This window comes from Lepidochelys olivacea, assembly GCF_965140295.1.
Source record: "Lepidochelys olivacea isolate rLepOli2 genome assembly, chromosome: 8".
NCBI lineage: Eukaryota > Metazoa > Chordata > Testudines > Cheloniidae > Lepidochelys > Lepidochelys olivacea.
In genome coordinates, this window is record NC_140418.1 from 188125 (window position 1) to 210902 (window position 22778).

General features: G+C 43.7%; 1 protein-coding gene across 3 annotated transcripts in view; it reads right to left on the reverse strand.

Moving 5' to 3' along the window:
• Positions 1-967: 967 nt before the first annotated feature.
• The window catches only part of KDM3B (lysine demethylase 3B), a 135948-nt gene continuing 114137 nt past the window's right edge, over positions 968-22778 (reverse strand). For 2 of the 3 annotated variants that reach the window (XM_084636645.1, XM_084636643.1), the window contains exons 16-24: positions 16190-16456; positions 15454-15625; positions 13908-13998; positions 13660-13790; positions 8398-8517; positions 7837-7976; positions 7116-7292; positions 6253-6387; positions 968-2285 (exon numbers count right to left, since the gene is read on the reverse strand). In XM_084636645.1, the coding sequence (XP_084492771.1) occupies positions 2205-2285; positions 6253-6387; positions 7116-7292; positions 7837-7976; positions 8398-8517; positions 13660-13790; positions 13908-13998; positions 15454-15625; positions 16190-16456 (1314 nt within the window). In that variant the 3' untranslated portion in view covers positions 968-2204. The remainder of the gene's footprint in view (positions 2286-6252; positions 6388-7115; positions 7293-7836; positions 7977-8397; positions 8518-13659; positions 13791-13907; positions 13999-15453; positions 15626-16189; positions 16457-22778) is intronic. The other variant, XM_084636644.1, reaches the window with a different exon arrangement.

Below are 22778 nucleotides of genomic sequence, written 5' to 3' on the forward strand. Positions count from 1 at the left end.
TGGTAAGGGATGTGACTATTTCTGGCCATGGTCCTAAATGTTTTAATCATTGCCCTCAGTCAAAGAAGCTGTTAGACAGCAGGTGTGAAGGGAAGGGTATGTAGAGGAGGCAGACACAGCTCAGAGATGAAGTACTCACTACCATCCACCTACCTGGAATACAGCAAGCAGTGTAGAGAGAAGCGATGCTGTTCCATGGGACTCTTCATGGAAACACACAGGATGACTCACATCCTTCTGCAAAGGTGAGACAGGGGGCTGCACAGGTTTAACATGTGGGCTGGAGGGGTAGGTAACAGGAGAAAAGAAAATGGGGCAGTCACCCAGCCTGAGAGGGATGGGGGAGCAGCAGCTACCTGGCCTGAGGGAAGGAATGGGGGGCGGGGAGGGTGGAAGCAGCCACCTGGCCTGAGTGGGGAGGACAGGACATGGTGGAGGCAGTGACAAGGTCGAGCCAAAAGCAGGAGGATGAACTTCGTGGTCACAAGCACTGCCTCTGGCCCACCTAGTCATGGTGCCTCTCTGGAGCCATTCACCCAGTAACAGCTCCACCCTGTGAACTGACAGTACCCCCCTCTGCCAAGTGCAGTGGTGGCTTTGCACCCACTCAGGCCCATTGCAGGGGTGGACCTCGCCCTCTGCCCATGGGGAGGCAGCTTGTCCTGCCCTACCACACCTCTAGCTGTAGGGTAGAGAGCTGGAGCCCAGGCTGTATCTGGGCTGTGACTGGCCCCCCTGCTCCCTCTCAGCTGGGATCTGGGCCAGCTGGAGCACCCAGCCCATGAGCCTGGCATAAGCAGTGCAGGAGTGCTGTGCTAGTAAGCCCAGCTGGCACCATGGAGGACTGCCCCCGTGTGTACGCCCCTTCTCCCCGCATAAAATGGTGCTTGGAACCGTGCTGTGTGTGGTTTGATCATTGTGGAGGCTGAGGCAGCCGAGACTGGCAGGAAGGGATAGGGTCCAGTGGTACAGTAAATGACTTTTATTTTAAAAAGTGAACATATTAACAGGCCTGCAGGTGGCACTACAGTACAGCTGGGCATAAGGTAGATACATTTCCCCATGGACCCGGACAATGAAATCATCGCTTCAATGCTGACATTTAGTTAATTCTGGATACAGTTCTACCAAACTGAATTTACTGAAAATATTTCTGGACAAAGCCAATATTGATAATTAATTTTCCTTCAGTTTTGGGAAATGACAGACATCCCGAGCTACCACTGGTACTTGGGGAAATATTGCCTGGAGCTACCAGTGCAAGGGGAGACGGACAACATCTCCATGTCAGGACAAAATACATGTCCTGTTTTACTTCTCACTTTGTGGAATCTGTAGGGAGTGAGGAGTTAGTTTCTATTTGCTCTCCTTTGGCTGATTTTGTGCTATTTTAGACTGATTTCTATAAATCATTTCTTGATTTTATTGAAAGGAAGACTAAACGTAATGTGCCTTTCCTTGTAAATCCAGTAACAGTTGAGATATTTCAAAAATACTAAAAATATCTACTTTCATGAAATATTAACTGTTTCACTACAAACCTAGTTTTTCACTAAATACACAATTCTCCTACTCCTGGAACCTCCTGGGAAAAGCAGTGGGTTCTCCCTGTAGATCTGTAATTCTACAGTGTATAGAGAAATGGCTACAAGAAGGGGTGTGTGAAGAACAGCTTTATCCCTTTTCCTTGTCCTGTATCGCACTAGGGAGGATTGTGTGTATGTCTGCGGTTGGACTCTTGTTGATCACACTCATTCAGAAGCTATCTACCTAGGTCTGCAGTAGGATACCCCACCTCTAGCACATTCCTTATAACTTCTTGGAGACTAACTAGGCATGAGGAAAAATGTCCACACTCTTATACCATTTCTAATCATAATATGGAGGAATACCACATGGTTTCCAGGCAATTCCAATTTGCAAAAGGCCACAGGAAAGGGACACGGCACCTTTCATTAGAATAAGGAATTCTGCATGTAACAGTGCGATCTTCCATCAGACCTTCAATATTGAGGCAATGTAGAAACAGTGGCTGAAGGGTGTATGTAATACTGACCACACCAGCTCTTAGTGAAAGGCCTCTGCTCCTGCAGAGGCAGTCATGTGCAGTCCCTGTATGTACTGTGAGAAAAGGCTTACTTCACCGGAGGGGGGGGGTTGGGGGGGGCGCAGAGAGAGAGAGTGTGAGTTAGAATTAGCAACTCCTAAGATCTAGCCAATTTGGATTCATGAGCCTTCAGTGTGCCAACAGCATCTTTTACTGCATGGTAGATAATGTTCTTCACCTGTAAGTAACAGAAAAAAAAATTAATACAAACTTTTAAACCTGAGCAGCATGTCCACCTTAACAGGAAGTCAGAGTTTAAGGCCAGAAGGGTCCACTAGATCATTCAGTCTGAACTCCTGTATATTACAGGCCACCAATTCAATCTAGCATCCACACACAAACGCAAGTGACCCCAACCGCTTCATAAGCAGGTATTTACTAGACTTTGGGGTTTGAATATATAATAGATGTAAAATGCTCACATGGAGGAGTCAGAGACCAAGAAAGAGATTCACACCAAAAATGCTGAACTTATTAAATACTATTGCTGCTTCCCAAAGTTGCAAACAGCACTGTTATATAAATGTCAAAATTAGACTCCAGGAAAAGTTTAATATTAAACAACTGCACTTCTATGTTATTTATCCACTTTATGGTAAACCAGGATTAATTTATTGGCTATTATCTTTTTAGATTTTAAGCTTCTCCTTGCAAGGACACTAGATCAGGCAAAATATTAAGTCTTTCATATTAAACTCTTGCCCAAATTGGTTGTATGTTATTAGGAGGAAATTATTCATAGACTAAGGCCAGAATGGACTAATAAATCATCTAGTCTGACTTGTAAATCACAGACCCATAAATTTCACCCAGTTATCCCTATGCTGAGTGCAAGGTTTTGACTAACACATGTCTTGATTCAAAGACATCAACAGATGGAGAATCCAATGCTACCCTTGGTAGTGTGTTCCAATGGTTAAATCACCCTCACTTTTAAATTCAAAATTACAAAATTAGGCACAAATTTTTGTCTGGGTTCAGCTTCCAGCCATTGTTCCTTGTTATGCATTTCTCCACTAGATTAAAGAGTCTTTTAGTACTCAATATTTCTCTCCTGTATATTCTGTCATCAAGTCATCTCTCAATCTTCTTTTTGATAAACAAATGGAGCTCATTAAGTCTCTCACAGTAAGGCATTTTCTCTAGTCCTCAAATCATTTTTGTGGTTCTATTCTGCACCCTCTCGAATTTCAACATCCTTTTTAAAATGTGGACATAAGAATAGGATACAGTATTCCAGTGTGGGTCTGAGCAATGCTATATCCAGAGGAAAAAAAGTCACCTCCCTAGTCCTACTCAACTACTCCTTATAGATCCCAAGCAGGGGTTTGGAGCTGTGCTCTGGCTCCGCTCCAGCACCAGGCAAAAACCTGCAGCTCCACAGCTGCTCCGCGCTCCAGCTCCAGGCTCCGCTCCAAAGCCCTAGGTCCAAGGATTTCATTTGCCCTCTTTGCCACAGCATCACTCTAGGAGCTCATATGATAATTTATTTGTATTTCTGTAGTGCATAGATGTCCTAGGTAAGTCGCTTGTCCACTATGACTCCTCCTTTTCAGAGTCACTGCTTTCTAGGATACAGTCTGCCCCCCACCAATTCAGTAGGTACTGTCTGCACTTGTTCTTAGATGTATAACTTGGTATTTGGGTGTGTATTAAAATGCATTCTAATTGAATGGGCCCTCTTTACCAAGTGACCCAGATCTTTCTGCATGACTACCATGGTCATCATTATTTGCTATCTGTCTAATCTTTGAGTCCTCCACAAATGTTTTTCATCAACAGGGATTTTGTATTTAATTTTCAGATCATTGATGAGAAAGTGTTGAATAGCTTGGGGCCTAGTACTGATCTCATGGCACCCCAATAGAACATCCCCGTTTAATGATAACTTTCCACTGACAACTACTTTTTGAGATCTGTCAGACAGTTCCAAGTTCTTTATACATTTAACATGTGCTTTATTGATATTGTGTATGCTAATTTTTTAAATGAGGACATCATGCAGTATTAAGTCAAACGTATTACAAAGATAAGTATTTTACATCTACAGTTACTTGCTTTATCCACCAAACCTTAATAATCAAAAAATGAAACTGGGTTTATTGACAAAACCTATTTTCCATAAAATCATGTTGACTAGCATGATATTCTCATCCTTTAATTATTTACTGATTGACTCCCAAATCAGCTTCTCCATCATTTGTCAGGGATTAATGTCACTCATTATCACTCTTCAAATCTCCTGAAATTTCCCTAGTATGCCAAGATTTATTAAAATTAACACTGGTGAGCCACAGATCGGTCTCAGCCAACACTTGGATGACTTGTGTGTGGAAGTATCAGAGGGGTAGCCGTTAGTCTGGATCTGTAAAAGCGGCAAAGAGTCCTTATAGACTAACAGATGTATTGGAGCATAAGCTTCCATGGGTGAATGCATGCACCCGACGAAGTGGGTATTCACCCACGAAAGCTTATGCTCTAATAAGTCTGTTAGTCTATAAGGTGCCACAGGACTCTTTGCTGCTTTGTGTGTGCAAGTTACTCAGGCCTGCCAATTTTAAAAAAGTATTTATCCCCTACTAGATGTTTAACGTTATCCTGATTTATTAACGGTCTGGAAAGTATATCATCCTTATATGACAAGAGTACATCATCCTAGTTCTTTCAAAAAATGGAACAAATTTTTACTGAACACGTCTGCCTTGTCTGTGTCATTAACAATTTTACCTAGTTTTAAAATTTTACTTCATCTAGTACTCAGTCTATATCATTTCTACGGTTTCTTGTGTTCCTAATATATTTAAACTCCTTATTGTTCTTAGCCCTGCCAGCAATGGATTTTTCCCTGAGATCTTCCTTTAACAATTTTCTACCTTTCCTAACTTCTAATGTATATTGACTGCTATCTATTTCCTCTTTTTTCCATTTGTAACACATTGATTTTTATTCCTAACTGTGGAGTTAACTTCACCACTGAAACAGGTAGGTTATGCAACTCAGTTTAAACCAGTTTTTAACAAACATTTTAAAAATGCAAAGTAAGTAAGTACCAGTATAAGAATAGAAGAGCAACAAGGAATAGATACACTATCAATTCTAAAGCCTCAGGATAGTTAATTTCCTAGTGCCCTTGCCCTAGCTAATCACCTATTAAGTTTCCATAACTGCATTACGAAGCATGTGCACATGTGCTCAATATCTTTGGTATCAGCTCTGACTGACAGGTTTAGTTTTGATTATATGCTTAATTAATTTTTCAAGCCCTATATATAAATTCATGAAGATCAGCCATTACTGCCACAAAGAAAAATCATAAACCAACAGCTGTTCACTCTCCAATTCCTTTTTGGCTTTTAAGAGATAGACATCAGGCCCATTCAGACCAGTAAAGACACCTGTTTTAAAGAATGCAACTACTAGCTTTTCTATTTCCACTAACTCTGTGTCAGCTTACTCATCTAAGGATGCACTTGTGCATCTGCATCATTGTATCAGAAGAATAATGTAGTCTAGTGCAGTGGTTCTCAACTAGGCATACATGTACCCCTCAGAGTATGCAGAGTTCTTCCAGGAGGTTCGTCAACTCATCCAGATAGTTGTCTAGTTTTACAACAGGCTATATGAAAAGCACTAGCGAAGTCAGTACAAACTAAAATTTCACATAGGCAATGACTTGTGAATACAGCTCTATATACTATATCAGTATTTCTCAACCTGGAGGGTCGTGATTTGTTTTATAATTATAAATAGAACAGTTTTTGCTTGTGATGAAACAAAGGTAAAATCCTTCGTGCAACAATACTCAAGAGATTTAATAGGTGGCTTTGTCTTCTGTCATTTCCCCTCACCAGAGCTTAATAATTTATGAGCCAAGCAATATGATCCATTATGTAAGGATGAAAGTGTTACTTTCCAGGGACAGCTCAATTGAGGTTAGTGCTAGTCTTTTGCTTAGGTAGCCAAATCCCAGGATGTAGATTTTTGCCAAAAATATGGAATGCTTCTATCAAATTAAAAGCTCCAAAGTTGTAAAGTATTTATTTTTCCTGATTCACTAGCCATATGCATGTTCATAAATGACTTCAAAACTTCCAACATACAGGATCTACCCAGAGATTGTTCCCGCAGGATGGACTGATAGTTACCTGCAGTTTATCCTCATGGTTTGTGTGAGTGTTAGAGAGGTGCCTGAATTCCTGGGTCAGGCGGAAGCAGTGCTTTACGTGTTCTGGAGATACAAAATCTTCTGCCACTTTAATGCAACTGTACAAATTATGAACCTGAAAAAAATAATAGTATTAGATGTTAGATACACCACAAGACTGAATGACCCAAAACAGAATTAATGTCAATGAATTCCATGGACAATAGGTTCCTGCACACACATCTACCAAAAAGATTGAAACACTCCAGTTTCCTGCAAGACAATTCACAGAATTGTATCTTAAGTTAGAGAAGCAAAAACCCTATTGGATCCCAGCTGGCCCATCTCTCCACAGTACATTCTTTAGTGAACTTTGTCGTTTCACAGGCTATCTTCTTAAAAAAAAGTGCTGTGAAGTGAACTGACAGACCATCAACCTCATATACCACAGTTTGGGAAACCCTGCTCTAGTATTTTAGCTACCATAGATTTAGATGTCCAAAGTGATGGGGCTTCCACTACTTCCTTGGGATTCTCTTCAGTGGCCTAAGAAGATCTCCTTTTTTTCCCCTCACATGCATCCTAATTGTTCCCTTTCTTAATTTCATCCCATTACTTTATACACCCACCCACAATATGCCACATAATTTTATTTGTTATATATATATATTGTGCTCAATGTGATGCTTGAGCACTATTAAATAACTCCTGTAGAACTGTACTGTTAGAACTGCAGAGCCCAAGACAGCAGCCTTACTTCAGAGTTCTTTCAGGAGCCAAATTATAAATCCAAACTACTACAGTTTTATAGTGTCCCAAATTCACTTGCCATCATCTTTATGGCCTCTACAGCATGACATTTACCTGGTGGGGGGCACCTGCAGGAATAAACACAGCATCTCCTAGGAACTGCACTATTGCCCAGCCTTGTACTCCATACTCCTCATAAAGACGCTTACGTAGGGTCTGGTCCAGGTACCAACTTTGGTCATGAATTGGATCATGATCCGGGGGATTTTCTTGGCCTTGTTCTTCTCCAACCTAATACAAAAGATATAAAAACATTTATACAAAGATATTGCAGTTCAGTGGTACTACTTTTCATAAAGTACTTTGCACCAACGTACTGGGGACAAACACGATCTTAAGCTACTTCAATATGAGATACTACCAGCTCAGATCATAAATACTTTTAAGGTCAAGGCATCTATACCAGTAAGTATCCCTTCCACATTCACCCCTGTGGTCTTAGCCCACAGTGAAAGTTTACACTTCCTCCATGCTTGGGCGTAAACTCATTCCCAGTTTTCTCAAACTGTGACATTGTGCCCATACAGATTTACAAGTATAAACCATATCCAGGCAGCAGAATAGTGGTTTGTCACTGAATATATGACCAGCTGTACATGTCATTTTCTTAAACCACATTCACAGAAGAGGAAAACATTTGGGATTTTTGTAGGTGCATCTGTATATGTGCTCATGAGCGTCAGCTGGAGCAGACTCAACTTGAATCTTAACACCCCCATTGATAAACCTTTCTAGGACCCAGTCAGGCCATAAGCTCCTTCAGTCACCATCATACCTTTCGGAGAAGTTCCCGGATCTTCTCAGCATCCTTGGCAGCATAGATGTGCCACAGCGCTCCAGGCTTCTCTTTCCCTTCATGGATTCGCTGCTTTGTCACATCATCAGCATCTCCCTCATCAATTGTTTTCAGTACTTCTGAAAGGAGGATCCACACAAAAGCTGAACAAGGTCACATGAATTTACAGCTCCTGTATTTAACATGCAAAAGTCGGCATAACAAACTTCGCCATTGTGCTAGTCAATAGCAAACTGGAAGGAAGCATGATAACTTAGTCATAAGAAATTTCTAGTTTGAGACTAGAGTAACCTTTGTTTTTCCTCCCAAGGAAGGGTTAGAACTATCCAGTTACAACACCACCATTACTTTCATAGTAATGTCCTAGAAAAAGCATTAATGACTAGTGACCACTGTCTATGCCTCTGAACGTCTATTGAGACATAGCCCAAATAGCCAAGGCAGTTTATAGCTGGCAAAGATTTCAAGGCCTTCTGAACAACCATGGAAGACCTCCTTCTACACCCCAAAATGTCCAAAGAGAGTTATCTAAAATATTACCATCATCATGGGCTCCTTCCCCAATGGGGATGCCAACATACACCATGACATTAACAGCATCAGACACATCCAAATGGAGATTGGTTGTACCAACTCGCCTGTCTTCTGCAGTTATTAACCCTATGAAAAAAGAGGGGAGTAAAAAGATTAATATTGTAAAACAAGCAAGATCTAATTCCTACAAAAACATCCTCTTTTTGGAGGGTGGGAATGCTTCCCACTATGTGTGCTACTTTTGCTTTCTGCTATCATCCCAGCAACAATGCTTAGTTTGTAACAGAACTGAAAAGGTTGATTTTTCATACTTATTTTTCCTAGACATGAAAAAATTGCAAATTTATTGGAAGCTAGTTAAAAGTTTAGTACAAAAACAGCATGTTAGAAGTCTGTCCCTGTTTATAAGGGGGATAATTAACTCTTTGAAGACAAAAGTCTGAATTTGTGCTCTGCAGCTTTGTGTATCTACAGGTCATTTGTTCCCAGCTGTAGCGAGGAGACGTGCTTTGGCAGTGCTCTTAGCAAAAATTCTCTCCCCTGCTTTACTGGTACTTGCATTTTCATTCCCCTTTTCCTCCCTTTTCCCCTCCTCTGTCCCCTCGTCCTCCTCTCTGTAGTGTCCCCTCTTTCCTTTATCTTGGTTTAGGAAATCTCCTCCCAAAAAACCCTATCCAAAAATTAAAAAAAAAGGATATAAATTAATGGATTTGAAGTTTGCAGACCATCATGCTGTTACTCTGCTTGTTTATCTTCTCCGCACTACTCTGTGTCCTGACTATTTAAGCTGTAAACTCTGAGAAAGAATTTTCTTAGGGCTTGTCTTCATGTACTGCGCAGCTGTGCCGCTGCAGATGCTGCTACACCAGGAGGAGAGCTACTCCCGTCAGTGTAATTAATCCCCCTTCCTGAGAGGCAGCAGCTAGGTCAGCAGAAGCTCTCTCATTGACACAGCGCTGTCTACACGCAGGTGGGTGGGGGTGTTTGGTATAACTACGTTGCTCAGGGGCGTGGATTTTTCCCCTACGAGCGACGTAGTTATACTGATATGTGTCTGTCGCGTAGACCAGGCGTTACTCTGTAGAGCACCTAGTAAAGTGGGGCATTAATGCTAGCTCAGGATTCTAGACAGGAGTCTAACAGACATCTTTTCTCAGTGGGTTTCAAAACTGGAAGGGGCACATGAGCTTCTCCAAGAAACACTTCTAAATTATAATTAGACAAGAACATCTACCTACAAAGGCTCAGTGAGCTGCAGCAATTTAAGGTAAATATAATGCTGCCTATGAAACAAGATTTTTTGCAAAATATTACAAGAAAGATTTTACATAGTACGAAAATAGAACAGGGATGGGCAAACTACCGCCCACGGGCCGCATCCAGCCCATCAGGGCTTTGGATCCGGCCTGCAGAATTGCCACCCCCATGACACCCCGGGCCTCGCGCCGCTCCCAGAAGCAGCCGGCGCCATGTCCCTGCAGCCTCTGGGGCAGAGGGCTCTGTGCACTGCCCTCGCCTGCAGGCACCGCCCCCCACAGCTCCCATTGGCCGGGAACAGGAAACCGTGGCCATGATTTATGAGAAGAGGCTGCGGGGACTGGGATTATTTAGTCTGCAGAAGAGAAGAATGAGGGGGGATTTGATAGCTGCTTTCAATTATCTGAAAGGGGGTTCCAAAGAGGATGGATCTAGACTGTTCTCAGTGGTAGCTGATGACAGAACAAGGAGTAATGGTCTCAAGTTGCAGTGGGGGAGGTTTAGGCTGGATATTAGGAAAATCTTTCACTAGGAGGGTGGTGAAACACTGGAATGCATTACCTAGGGAGGTGGTGGAATCTCCTTCCTTAGAAGATTTTTAAGGTCAGGCTTGACAAAGCCCTGGCTGGGATGATTTAGTTGGGGATTGGTCCTGCTTTGAGCAGGGGGTTGGACTAGATGACCTCCTGAGGTCCCTTCCAACCCTGATATTCTATGATGTGGCTCTTGGGCCAAAAAGTTTGCCCACTCCTGGAATAGAAGGTACAATGGAACTGTAATTCATGGTATTCAGAACCTGCTAAAACCAAATTTTAGGTCTCCTGCAAAGAAGAAAGTTTACAGGCTTCCAGTCTCACCTGTTGTGCTCCAGGCATTAGAACATTTGCCTGGATGGATTGCTACAGTCATCTAATATTGTGATTATAAAAGCGTCAGAAGACAAGAACCATATTTTACATCACGTGACTAATGAAAAACAGGTTTTAAGATAAATCTGTAATAGGGAACATGGATTTAACGATTCAGTTTAGGAGGAGGAGGAGGAGTCTTTCATTTTGAAGGCTGAACTTTTATATTGGATCAGAAAGAATCTGGAAGATCTAAATTAATTATTTTCCACTTATAAAGACCAAGGCCAAAATTTTCAAACCTGGATGCCTGAAATTAGGCACTAAACATTGATTTAGGAAGCTAAATAAAAGTGACCTGATTTTCAAGGGTGCTGTGCATGCATAAATCCCACTGAAGTGAACAGGAACTGCAGTTGCTCAGCACCTTTTAAATTCAGGCCATTTTTATTCAGATGTCTATTTTAGCGCTGAACTGGTGTCAGAATTTTCAAACCTGGGTGTCTAAAATTTTTAGATATGAAAGCCTTGCCAACGCAGGATAAGGAAAAAGGATTTTCTTTCCAGAAGTAGGTATACTTTTAGTTTATGGACTAACGTGCAAAGGTCATAGCCATTTATTTATAGAATTGAAATACATCTCAAAAGCTTTTTTCCCTTTTTTTTTTTTTAAGCTGTGAAGAAAGCATATGTATGCAGTGGTGTTGTAACCATTTTGGTCCCTGGATATTAGAGAGTCAAGGTGGGTGAGATAGTATCTTTTACTGAATCCAACTTCTGTTGGCAAGAGACACGAGCCTTGGAGCGTATACAGAGCTCTTCTTCAGGTCTGTGTATGAACACAGAGAAATAATTTTAATAAGTATTTTCTGTATTCATGCTACCTTCATAGTATATTGAGGGTGAATATTTATTCCTTTTTTATTTTCCTGGGGCCCATAACTAGGCTGAGTAAAACAGCGAGTACTCATTTATTGGGAAACTACTCTTGGTTATGTTTTCGCTTTTTCATTTTTAAAAAACGAACACCTTTGTATCCAAATAGCATAGAACACTGAAGTATGTATGAGCTTTTATTGCAAAAGTTGAAGTGCAGTTTAAAGAGTCCTACAAACTCATATTCTAAGAGAGGAAAAAGATATTGATAACTGTTTTAAAATTTAAAACAGTATTTTAAATAAATCTGTCCATCTCCTTTCATTCCCTATCCACCCAAGAAGTTAATAAAAGATAATAAAAATAATGAAAATCAGACAAAATAAGTTAGCCTTCACTGCTAATCAGTTTGCTTTTTGTTGCAGTCTATCCTCCATCTCTATGTTGCCGGATTAGACTAAACTCTGTACAGTTTCTGGAACACTTTGGGTGCTGTATAAGCAAACATCTAAGACAATTCTCTCAAAATACTGGAAAACGTGACCTTCAGATCATGTTGATTCCATGGCTTGAGTAGCACCAAGCACCATAAACAAAGATTGGAAAGAACCGCATTATTGTAAACCTCTGTTTTAATTCCTTTATATGTGGTACTTTTTAAGCCCGTACCTTGTGATTGTGCTAAACCATATGTTTTAGAAAACAACTAATCCTGATTTAAAGGCTTCAAGTGATGGAGAATCCACTGTATCCTTAGGCCTGTTGTTCCTTCCAATGGTTAGTTACCCTGACTATAAAAAACTCTACACCTCATTTATCTTGCAAAGTTAAACTTTTAGCAAAACCTTTGCAATTTACTTTTAAAGTTAAGCCAGTATTTTCCTTCCATGTGCCTACTTTGTGGGGGCAGAGGTATGTGCTATGCTTGAAGAATCATCTTTAGTTTTGGGCGTGGATAAAATCATGCAGGTTTTTGATTTTTTTTTTTTTTAGAAAAATGTTTTTTTAAAGTCAAAATCAGATTGTATTTACATGTTGCTAGTTCTTTACTCTTTCCACTTTATAGTTCTAAATCTCTAAAGTGGAGATTTCAGATATTAGATTTTTTTTCTAGTCAGAAATTTCGTATTTAAAATGTGCTTCTATGCTAAAAAACAAGCCCAGAGCCTCATTAACATGCTTACTGAGATAAGAGTCAGTTTTGTGTTTGACAAGAGAACAGCCATTGATATATTTGCAACCAAACCCCACTTCTGATATACTGAACTTCCACAAGTAAAGAAATGAAGTTCTTCAACTAGGCTATATTTCTCCATCAGTGTTTGTAGATTGAAGTGGGACTTACGCTCATAAATCACATAGGTGGCTTTGAAAATCCCTCCCTTCTCTGTCTAAATATGGGATCAGGACCCTAACTTTATGCTATTTTTGAAATTTTTGGACACTGTACAAAAAAGTTTACAATAACTTCTTTAATGTATTTAAGGCCTAAATAACTTTTCATTGTTAACACTGAAGAGATTTTGGGGAGACAATGATTTTATGTCATTAAGAAAAAAGTTTGATAAATACACAGTTCTAGACCGTGATACTGGAAACACTTATATACATGCTAATTTTTAAGCACATAAGTAGTTCCATTTAAATCAATGGGGCTATTCCCTGTGAGTAAAGGTATCCTTAGGGGGTTGCAAGACAAGTATCTTAAATTCTCAATACTCAGGTCATCAGATCCTCCTAGTGCATTAACAGTCATGGAATATAAAGCTACATATCAACGTGGAGTCTGGTGGCACCTTAAAGACTAACAGATTTATTTGAGCATAAGCTTTTGTGAGTAAAAAACCCACTTCTTGCATCTGAAAAACTGGGTTTTTTACCCACGAAAGCTTATGCTCAAATAAATCTGTTAAACTTTAAGGTGCCACTGGATTCCTCATTGTTTTTGTGGATACAGACTAACACAGTTTCCCCTCTGATTCTTAAAGCTACATATCATTATTCTTGTGTATATTAATACTAGTTTACACACATTTCTAAAGAGCTATCACCATGCACAGTAGGAGCCAAAAATATACATGGCATCTTATGGAGAAAAAAATAAGCAAATTTAAAGGCACAAGTGTCTTATTAGACCAACACTATGATATAAGCTAATGTACTGTAGGACAGTTCATTGCACTAGCTTCTGTATGTTCCAATTATTCACTGGACACAGCTCAAAGGATAGAGACAATGTGGTAAAGAATAGTAAAAAAAGGCCTTCTCCAGACCTTTTTACACATACCATATGCGTTGTACATTTTGGGACCCAGATCAGGCCGTACAAAGTAACTCGGCAGTCTAGAGGCCAGATTCAGTCTGCCATCCCTCTTGGTATACTCTGGGAGAGGGAGGTTCTCCATCAAATCCTCAAACCTAAAGAGGTACAGCAGAGAGTACAGGAGTAGGACGACAGCACCAACAGAACTATATTGCTGAATAAGCACAAGTGTAACACAGAATCCTGTAAGTTCTGCTGTTCAGCTCACTTACCTTGTAGGCATCATGTCTCTAAAATCCTCCCCTGGAGGCCAGTCTTTTAGTTTCAGTACCATTGGCTGCCCATCATCCGACCTCAGACGCTCTGCAAGAGACAGACAAATTTTACTCAGCATGTTACATCCTTTCCCACCGCCCTTTGTATTATTTATTAAGATTGTAAACTCCTTCAGGCAGAGACTTCGTATACTGCCCAGCATACAATGGACCCTGACCTCAGTTTGGGCTCTTAGGCACTACTAGAATATACAAACAAACAAAAACAAAAAACAAGTTTTGACTCATCAAAAAGAGGAGGGGGAGAGACACTACACCCCCAAAACAGAGGCTGAGGGATCCCTCAAACCTGCTAAATCTCACCCTGCAGAACTTTTCTGGGCCTGAAAGGTGGAGTTTTCTTAATCATTCACCCTTATTCTACTTCCACTGAGGTCAAAGTTTTACCATTGACTTCAACAGCAGCAGATTTAGGTCAATGTTGAGTGATTTTGAAAATCCCACCCTATATCACTTTTGCCAACTTGGACTGCTTCCAACCCACCCCAAAATCCTTTCTGCCCAATGCAAGGAACAAGTAATGTGCTTCTTAGACAATCATACATCTGGGTGACGCTCTTACTCAAAGGTAGCAACCAATATGTTGAACACCAGCTGGAATGCATACCTCCCCGTTTCACAGAATACAGCATATTCATAGAGTAAGACATTTTACAATTGCTGTGATATGAATGCATGCCCATTTTGTCAGGTGAAAGATGTCTGGGAGCACCTTGCACCCCTTCTGACAATACTATTCCCTCTCTACAGTTTGCTGTCAACATACCATAGTTTGCCCAAGAAATCATCTCTGGATCTAGATTACACTGAAAATTCCTTCCTGTTGCCAAACCTCCCACATCTGAAGGAGGTATTCAAGAAACTAGCAGAGAGCCACTTCAAACACTTGTCCTCCACCAATATGCCTTGACTACTACATACATTCTTCCAGAGCTCTGAAGTAGCCAACCTCAAGGATGAAGTGTGGGAGACAGCGGCAGAGCCAAAATTTTGGAAACTTATTACCGGGGAAGGCAAAAATGGAGGCAGTAAGATTTTTTATCATTTGTGAAATGTAAAACTAACTTCAACTTAGCTTTTCCACAGAAGCAATTATAACAGCACAGAAGAAAGAGGTAAAGACAAAAAGCAGTAGGAGAGAAATTGAAAGACATCCCACATGGTCTCTAAACAGAAACATTAGAGTACTGACCTCCTAGGATACTGATCCTCTTTGACAGGTGCATCAATACACACTACTGTAAACCTGAGTTATCTGCTGTTTGAAATCGTTTGATAGGCCAAGCTGCACTTAGCCTAACCTTATTCTCCACTGTTCCATCATCCACTCTGTAGTAAGCCCCAGTTATTTAAGGAGCAGCATGGACTTTACAGCAAGAGGGGCATCAGTTAGAACACAAAAACAATCTACCGAGGGGGGGAAGAAGGGGGAGAGAGAAGTAAAATAATGAAATGTGCTATTCTGCCATCAGCCTGCACTTACTGGAAATGATTTCAAAGCCATCCCAGAAGTCACGCACTTTCACATCTGAAATTATGGCGCAGTTCCTGCAGTTCACCAGATCAACATCCTGGTCTCCAAATTCTAGGCTGAAGGCCTCTGGTTTCCAGAGCTCTGACTTCAGCTTCTTATGGACTCCCGAGACCAGCACAGGCTGAGGAAAGAAAGGCAGGTGCTCATTCCATGATTTGCTAAATTTATTGCATATCCAGCCAACTCTCTCTCATTCTCAAGAACTGGGAAATTCTTGGCCAACACCACACAGAAGAAAGTCACCAGAAATCAGTTTCCTTTTACATATAAATCCAATCCTTGCACATCAAGCAAAAGAGCGATTAAGAGGCAAGTCACCAAATAAAATTTCAGTTTCAATGTGCAGCTGTCCTTGGAGGTTAGTCTGATTCTACATCCTCCCCATCCCAAAGGGATCCAGGGAAGCAACGTCTATGTAAATAAATAAATCTACACTTCTAACCTAATAGCATCTGTTGCTATATGTTAAGAAACATTCCTCTCAAATAGTCATATGGAATGCCACAAAATTCAATTTTATTTTATACCCTTCCTCATACTTCACACAAAATTGCACAGTCACTGACCTTCAAGAGTAGGATTAGAAGAGCTTAAAGCAGCCCGCAGGCTATCAGTGCAATACTGCTTTCAAAATACCGGCACCAGGGTCTCCAATGAGAAAACCTGCCTATTTATTTTCTCTTACCTGGCCCTGTTTCCAACACTCCCTGAAGATCTTCCAGTTGTTTTTATTGCTGGGGTCATGAAGACACAAGAGCCTTCCATCACACAGCCAGGAATGGGAGGTGTGGGGATCCAGCACGTTTAATCCCATTACCATTTCCTTCACCTCTCTCTGTGTATCAGCCAAGTTACTTGCTCGTTTTGCAGCATCAGATGTCTTCTTATTCTCCACCACAGAAGCAATTATATGATCCAGGAAATTGGGCAGACTGGCTTTGCTCTTGGCCCCCTAGAAGATACAAACCCACAGGACAAGTTTAGTCTTCCATAACTGGCATAAGGATAACTCCTCTTGGGTGTAACAGCCTCTTGTCTTTCTGTTACATAAGGATAACATCTCTTCAATGTAAACAGAAAGAGAAGAGGCTGTTACATAAGGATAACGGCTCTTGGGTGTAAGTTATGCAAGTTCCTTTCCGTCAAGGAAATTCCGATAGCAGAAGAACTGGTGAACAAATCAGTACAAGGTTAGGAGTGCTATGGACTGTCCTATACAGTTAAGGCTCGGAAAATTTGCTGAACCATCTGCTACCCAAAGTAGTAAAACTACTAAACTAAGGTGACCACCACCTACGATTCAAACCAAACCTAACACCCCATTTTATTCTTTAAAGTTATGAAAAACACGGTTACCTACCTTTCGTAACTGTTCTTCTTTGAGATGTATTACACGTGTCCATTCTGATATAGGCCTACGAGCGCCCCGAGCACAGACGCTGGAGATTTCTCCCCTAGTGGTACCTGTAGGCTTGGCACTGGCATCCCCTGGTGTCACATGCTTATAGCACCGGTATAAGGGGCTCCCGCCGAGCCTGTGCTCCTCAGTTCCTTCTTACCGACGACCTCTCTGAGAGAGAGGCTGGCGGGCGGGTCTTGGAACGGACACATGCAACACATCTCAAAGAACAGTTACGAAAGTAGGTAACTTTTTTCTTCGAGTGATTGCACATGTCCATTCCAATTTAGGCGACCAGCGAGCAGTAGATCTGGAGGTGGGCTTGGAGATCAAGTACAAGCTGACTGTAGGACCACCATCCAAAGAGGGCATTGTCTCTCGCCTGCTGTATGATAGCATAGTGTATTATAAAGGTATGCACGGAGGACTATGTTGCCGGTCTGCATATGTCCAGGATTGGAACCTGCGCTAAGAAGGCTGCCGAAGAGGCTTGGGAACTTGTGGAGTGGGCCGTTAAGTTCAACGGACGGGGAGTGCCTGCGAGGTCATAGCATGTTCCTATACAGGATGTGATCCAAGATGAGATCCTCTGGGAGACCAGAAGCCCTTTCATTCTATCACCCATAGCCACAAAGAGCTGGGATGACCTGTGAAATCATTTGATTCTTTCAATATAAAACGCCAGAGCACACCAGGGAGCACAGTCGTTGCCTTTCCCTATTCGCATGAGGCTTAGGGTAGAAGACCGGTAGAAATATAGGCTGGTTGTAGTGGAATTGGGACACGACCTTTGGTAGGAATTTCAGTTGCGGCCCCAGCTGTACCTTATCTTTAAAGAAAATTGTATATGGTGGTTCTGCTGTGAGGGCTCAGATCTCCTAAACCCTCCTTGCCAAAGTAATCACCATCAAGGCGGCCGTCTTGCATGAAAGGTGCAGCAGAGAACACGCTGCCAGCAGATCAAATGGTGGTCCCGTCAACTTTGAGAGGAGCAGATTCAAGTCCCCACACAGGGGGAGGTTCCCTTATCTGTGGAAATATCTTCTCCAGACCTTTGAGTAAGCGAATTACCATTTCGTGAGAAAAAAAATGACTGTCAATCTTTAGGTGGAATGCTGAAATGGCTGCCAGGTGGACCTTCAGCGAGGCAAGGGCTAGGCCTTGCTCCTTTAATGACAAGAGGTAGTCCAAGATAAGATGGATCAAAGCTTGCATGGGCACAACTCCCTTAGCTACAGACCAGAGGGAGAATCGCTTCCACTTTGCACAGTATGCCGACCTCGTGGAGGGCTTCCTGCTGTGTAAGAGAATTCTACGGACCTGCTCTGAACAAGTCTGCTCATCAAGGTTCAGCCATGCAGATTCCAGGCCGTTAAATGCAGGGTGCTGAGGATTCTGATGCAGAAGCCAACAGCGGTCTTGTGAGATCAGGTCCAGGCACAGAGGAAGCTCGATCGGAGCCCCAAGGGAGAGACAAACAAGGGTGGCGTACCAGTGTTTCCGGGACCATGCTGTAGCTATCAGGATGACCCGAGCCCGGTCGTGTTTGATTTTTGTCACCACCTTGTGGATTAACAGAATAGGGGGAAAGGCATAGAACAGGTGATGTGACAACCTGTAGGAAAGCATCTGTCACGGAGCCTGGGCTGTGACCCCTCAGGGAGCAGAACTGATGGCACTTCCTGTTGGACTGTGTGGCAAACAGGTCTATGTGGGGAAAGCCCCACTGGAGGAAAACGCTCATTGCGATATTTGGGTGCAGACTCCACTTGTGATGTGTTGAAAAGGATCTGCTGGGCCTGTCCACAAGCTGGTTCTGCACCCCTTGCAGGTAAGAGGCCTCGATCTCAATCGAGTGAATAATGCAGAATTCCCATAGACAGATTGCTTCTTGACACAGGAGAGAAGAGCGAGCCCCTCCTTGCCTGTTTATGTAATACATGGCTGATGCATTGTCCTCGAGGATCGAGACTGTTTTGTTTGTGATGTGGGGTAAGAATGCCTGGCATGCCAGACGGACTATCCTGAGCTCCCTGACGTTGATATGGAGCAGTAGGTCCTCTGCTGACCACTGACTTTGCGTTTTGAGCAACCCTAGGTGACTCCTCAGCCCAGATCCGAGGCACTGGAGATTGGGAATACCGATGGCTGAGGCTTTGTGAAGGGAATCCCTTCGCAGACTACTCGGTGATCCAACCACCACAATAGAGAACCAAGGATTGAGGGGGCACAGTGACCGCCCTGTCCAGGTGGTGTCTTGCAGGGGAGTACACCGTAGACAACCAGGCTTGGAGAGGTCTGAGTCTGAGCCTCGCATGCTGAACGACATACGTGCACGAAGCCACGTGGCCGAGTAGACTCAAGCAGAGCCTGACCGTGGTGATTGGTTGGGACTGCATGTGACACATCAGGTCCACGATCGCCTGGAAGTGATCTTCTGGCAGAAAGGCCTTCGCCCATTGAGAGTCTAGGACTGCTCCTATGAATTCTATCCTCTGCAAGGGTACCAGGGTTGACTTCTGGACATTGATGAGAAGTCCCAGTGCCTGGAAGGTTGACTGGATAAGGGAAATGTCAGCCTACACTTGCGCTTGAGACCTGCCCTTGATGAGCCAGTCGTCGAGGTACGAGAATACATGAGCTCTTCTTCTGGGAAAAGCCGCCACCACTGCCATGCATTGGTAAAGACTCTTGGGGCCGCTGAGAGGCCCAATGGCAGGGCTGCAGATCGCTGGTTTGCCAAGAACTTCAGGAATTTTCTGTGGCCTTAGAAAATCGATATGTGGAAGTATGCATCTTAAGTCGAGGACAACATACCAATCCCCTAGATCCAGTGATGGGATGATCGATCCCAAGGAGACTATACGGAACTTCAACCTCTTGAGATATCGGTTGAGATGATGCAGGTCTAAGATAGGTCTGAGACCTCCCTTGGCCATGGGAATCAAAAAAACAACAGGAGTAAAACCTCTTTCCCTTTAGATGACCTGGGACCTCCTCCACCTCTCCCATTTCAAGGAGAGACTGAATTTCTTGCTCTAGCAGAAGCTTGTGAGAAGGGCCCCTGAAGGAGGGATGCGGAAGGTGGGAGTGAAATAAACTGGAGGGTATAACCAAACTTAACAGTGTTTAGAACCCAGCGGTTGCTGGTGATCCATTTCCAGGCCTGGAGGAAGTGGGAAAGACTGTGGAAAAAAAAGGGATAAACTGGATCATGATGAATTGGTATGCTCTCCTCAAAATGGGTATTTCGAGGCGCCCAAGTGATGCTGGGCTGATTGAGAAGGCCCTGCAGAGGAGGAGAAGGCAGGCGTGGCCTACACCCAGAACCCTTGTTCCTACGCCTCCTATGATCGTAACGATTCTGGTGCGGGTAAAAACGGCCATATTGCTGCGGCCTATATTGCCTCCTAGGCTGCAACTGGGACTTCAAGCCCAGGGACTTCAATGTTGCCTTGGTGTCTTTAACCCTGTGGAACCTGACGTCTGTCCGCTCCGAAAAAAGCAAAAGGTCCCTCAAATGGCAGATCTTGCATTGCCTGCTGAACTTCTTGGGGGAACCCTGCCACCTGTAACCACGAGCTCCTACACACAATCCCAGCTGTGGCCATAGATCTAGCCATCGAGTCTGCAGTGTCAAGGTCTCTGCAAGGAGGCTCTGGCTACTGTTTTGCCCTCATCCACAAGTGTAGCGTACTCCTGCTCACTAGCCTGGGGAAGTCTGTCTCCGTATTTGTTCATTGCCTCCCACATATTATTATCATGGCAATCCAGCAGCACTTGCTGGTTAGTTATCCTCAACTGGAGCCCCCCCATGGAATACGAATTTTTCCCCAGACGATCCTTTTTCTTAGGTTCCTTTGGCTCGGGAGTAGACCCCATCTGACCTTGGCAGCTGCCATCACGAGGGACCAGGGAGGAGGATGAGAGAACAGAAACTCACAGCCCTTGGCAGGCACAAAGTACTTCCTTTCTGTCCTCTTTGCTGGGGGTGGAATAGAGGCAGGAGTCTGCCAAATGGCCTTAATTGGTCCCAAAAGGGCATTGTGTAGAGGCAGGGCCACCTTAGCAGAGTGTGCAATCACTCCTGCAGCTGACAGAAGATCCAGAAACCTGTCTGAAGTTTCCTTGACAACCTCTGCCTACAATCCAAGATTAGAGGCCACCCTCCTTAACAAGTCTTGGTGGGCCCTTAAATCATCCTGCGGTAGGAAAGATTCTGCGCAGGAGCTTGTCCTCTGGAGAGGCTGAGGAAGAGGTATGCGCTGCCATAGCATGCCCTGCTGTGTCTTCCCTGGGTTCACAGACTTGGGTAGTGGTATTGGTGCCGGCAATGGTGCTGGGATCTGCTCCTGCACTGGTCCGGGGGGTTGGCTCTGGAGGGCCTCTGTGCACCAAGGCTGCCGCTACAGTCTGAGCACGCTGAGTAGGAGCAGTGTAAGCCAATCCCTTGGCCTAGGGGAAAACCCCAGGGGTTCTAAAAAGGCCATTGCAGGGGCACTGGACCCCACAGGCCCATAGGCCAGGTCCCTTGGGTCATTCCTGCTCCTGGCGCTCCCAACGGCAGCGTTGCCTGTGGGGACTGGCGTGGAGCTTCCCTTCTGTGCCAATGTCTTGAATAATCTAATCCCGAGTCAGAGCTCGATGAAGACGCCGCCGCAGACAACCACCTAGGTGACCACAGTGGGGCCGATCCTCCTGGTGCCAGCGATCGGTGCCATGGAGACATTTCTGGTGAGGCAATGAAGGGGGGTGGGTTTCTCCTAGAGGCTGGTCTTGAAATCGGCTTAAAGGCAGTCAATACCTCGATGCCACTGAGTGGCACCGCTGGTGCCGCTTCCTGTGTCCCGGCAGGACTCGGCACTGAGAGTCATTAGCTCCTTCGCAGTGGAGTAGGCTTCTGGGGTCAATGGCATTACAAACTGGTTCGCCAGGTGCTGACCCATCGGTTAGTCAAGCGCTACTGGGGTCTGTGGTGCCTGCGTTGGTGTCTCTGCCAGCGGTTGTCGCAGTACCAAGGAGGGAGAACAGCCCTGCATGGGTCTTGCTCTATCCCACTGTGCACGCTTGTCTGCCTTCAGTGCTGGCGAGCGAGTCTTCTCCTGGTTGCCCTGGCGCTGCTGCTTCTTTGGCACTGTTGAGGAGGACCAGTGCTGAGAGCCCCTACCTGCTGGCAGTGCACTTTGCACTCATGCCCAAGTACTCAGTGCTGAGGCAGGTCTCAGTGCCATCTCCGTAAGTAGGACTTTCAGCCTTGTTGCTGTGTCCTTCTGCGTATGGGGCTTAAATTCCCAGCAGATGTTGCAGCGCTCTTTTCTATGACCCTCTCCCAAACACTTGAGACAACTCAAGTGAGGGTCACTAGTAGGCATAGGCTTGCCGCACAAAGAGCACGGTTTAAACCCCGGCACCCGGGGAGGGACAGACCACCTCTCCGAGTATGGAGAGGAATCACAGTCCTAAACTAAACTACTACACTATGGAACTAACTATTTACTATGAAGGAACAGTGGAAACCACTAAAAGCACTTTATTTTAAAGGCAAGAGGGGGGAAAGTTCCGACAGCTGCATAGGTGATAAGAAGGAACTGAGGAGCATGGTCTCGGCGGGAGCCCCTTAAACCGGCGCTATGAGCGTGTGACACCAGGGGGTGCCAGTGCCAAGCCTACAGATACCACTAGGGGAAGAATCTCAAACAGCTGTGCTTGGGGCACTCACACATCTAAATCGGAATAGACTTGTGCAATCACTCAAAGGTTAGTATTCTCCTGTATTTCATTGTAACATTTAAAAAAAATTAAACACACAAAGTGTAACTTAGATTTCTTGCTTTTGTTGTTCATGCTTCCCCTCACTTCCCAGCTAAGAGGCCAA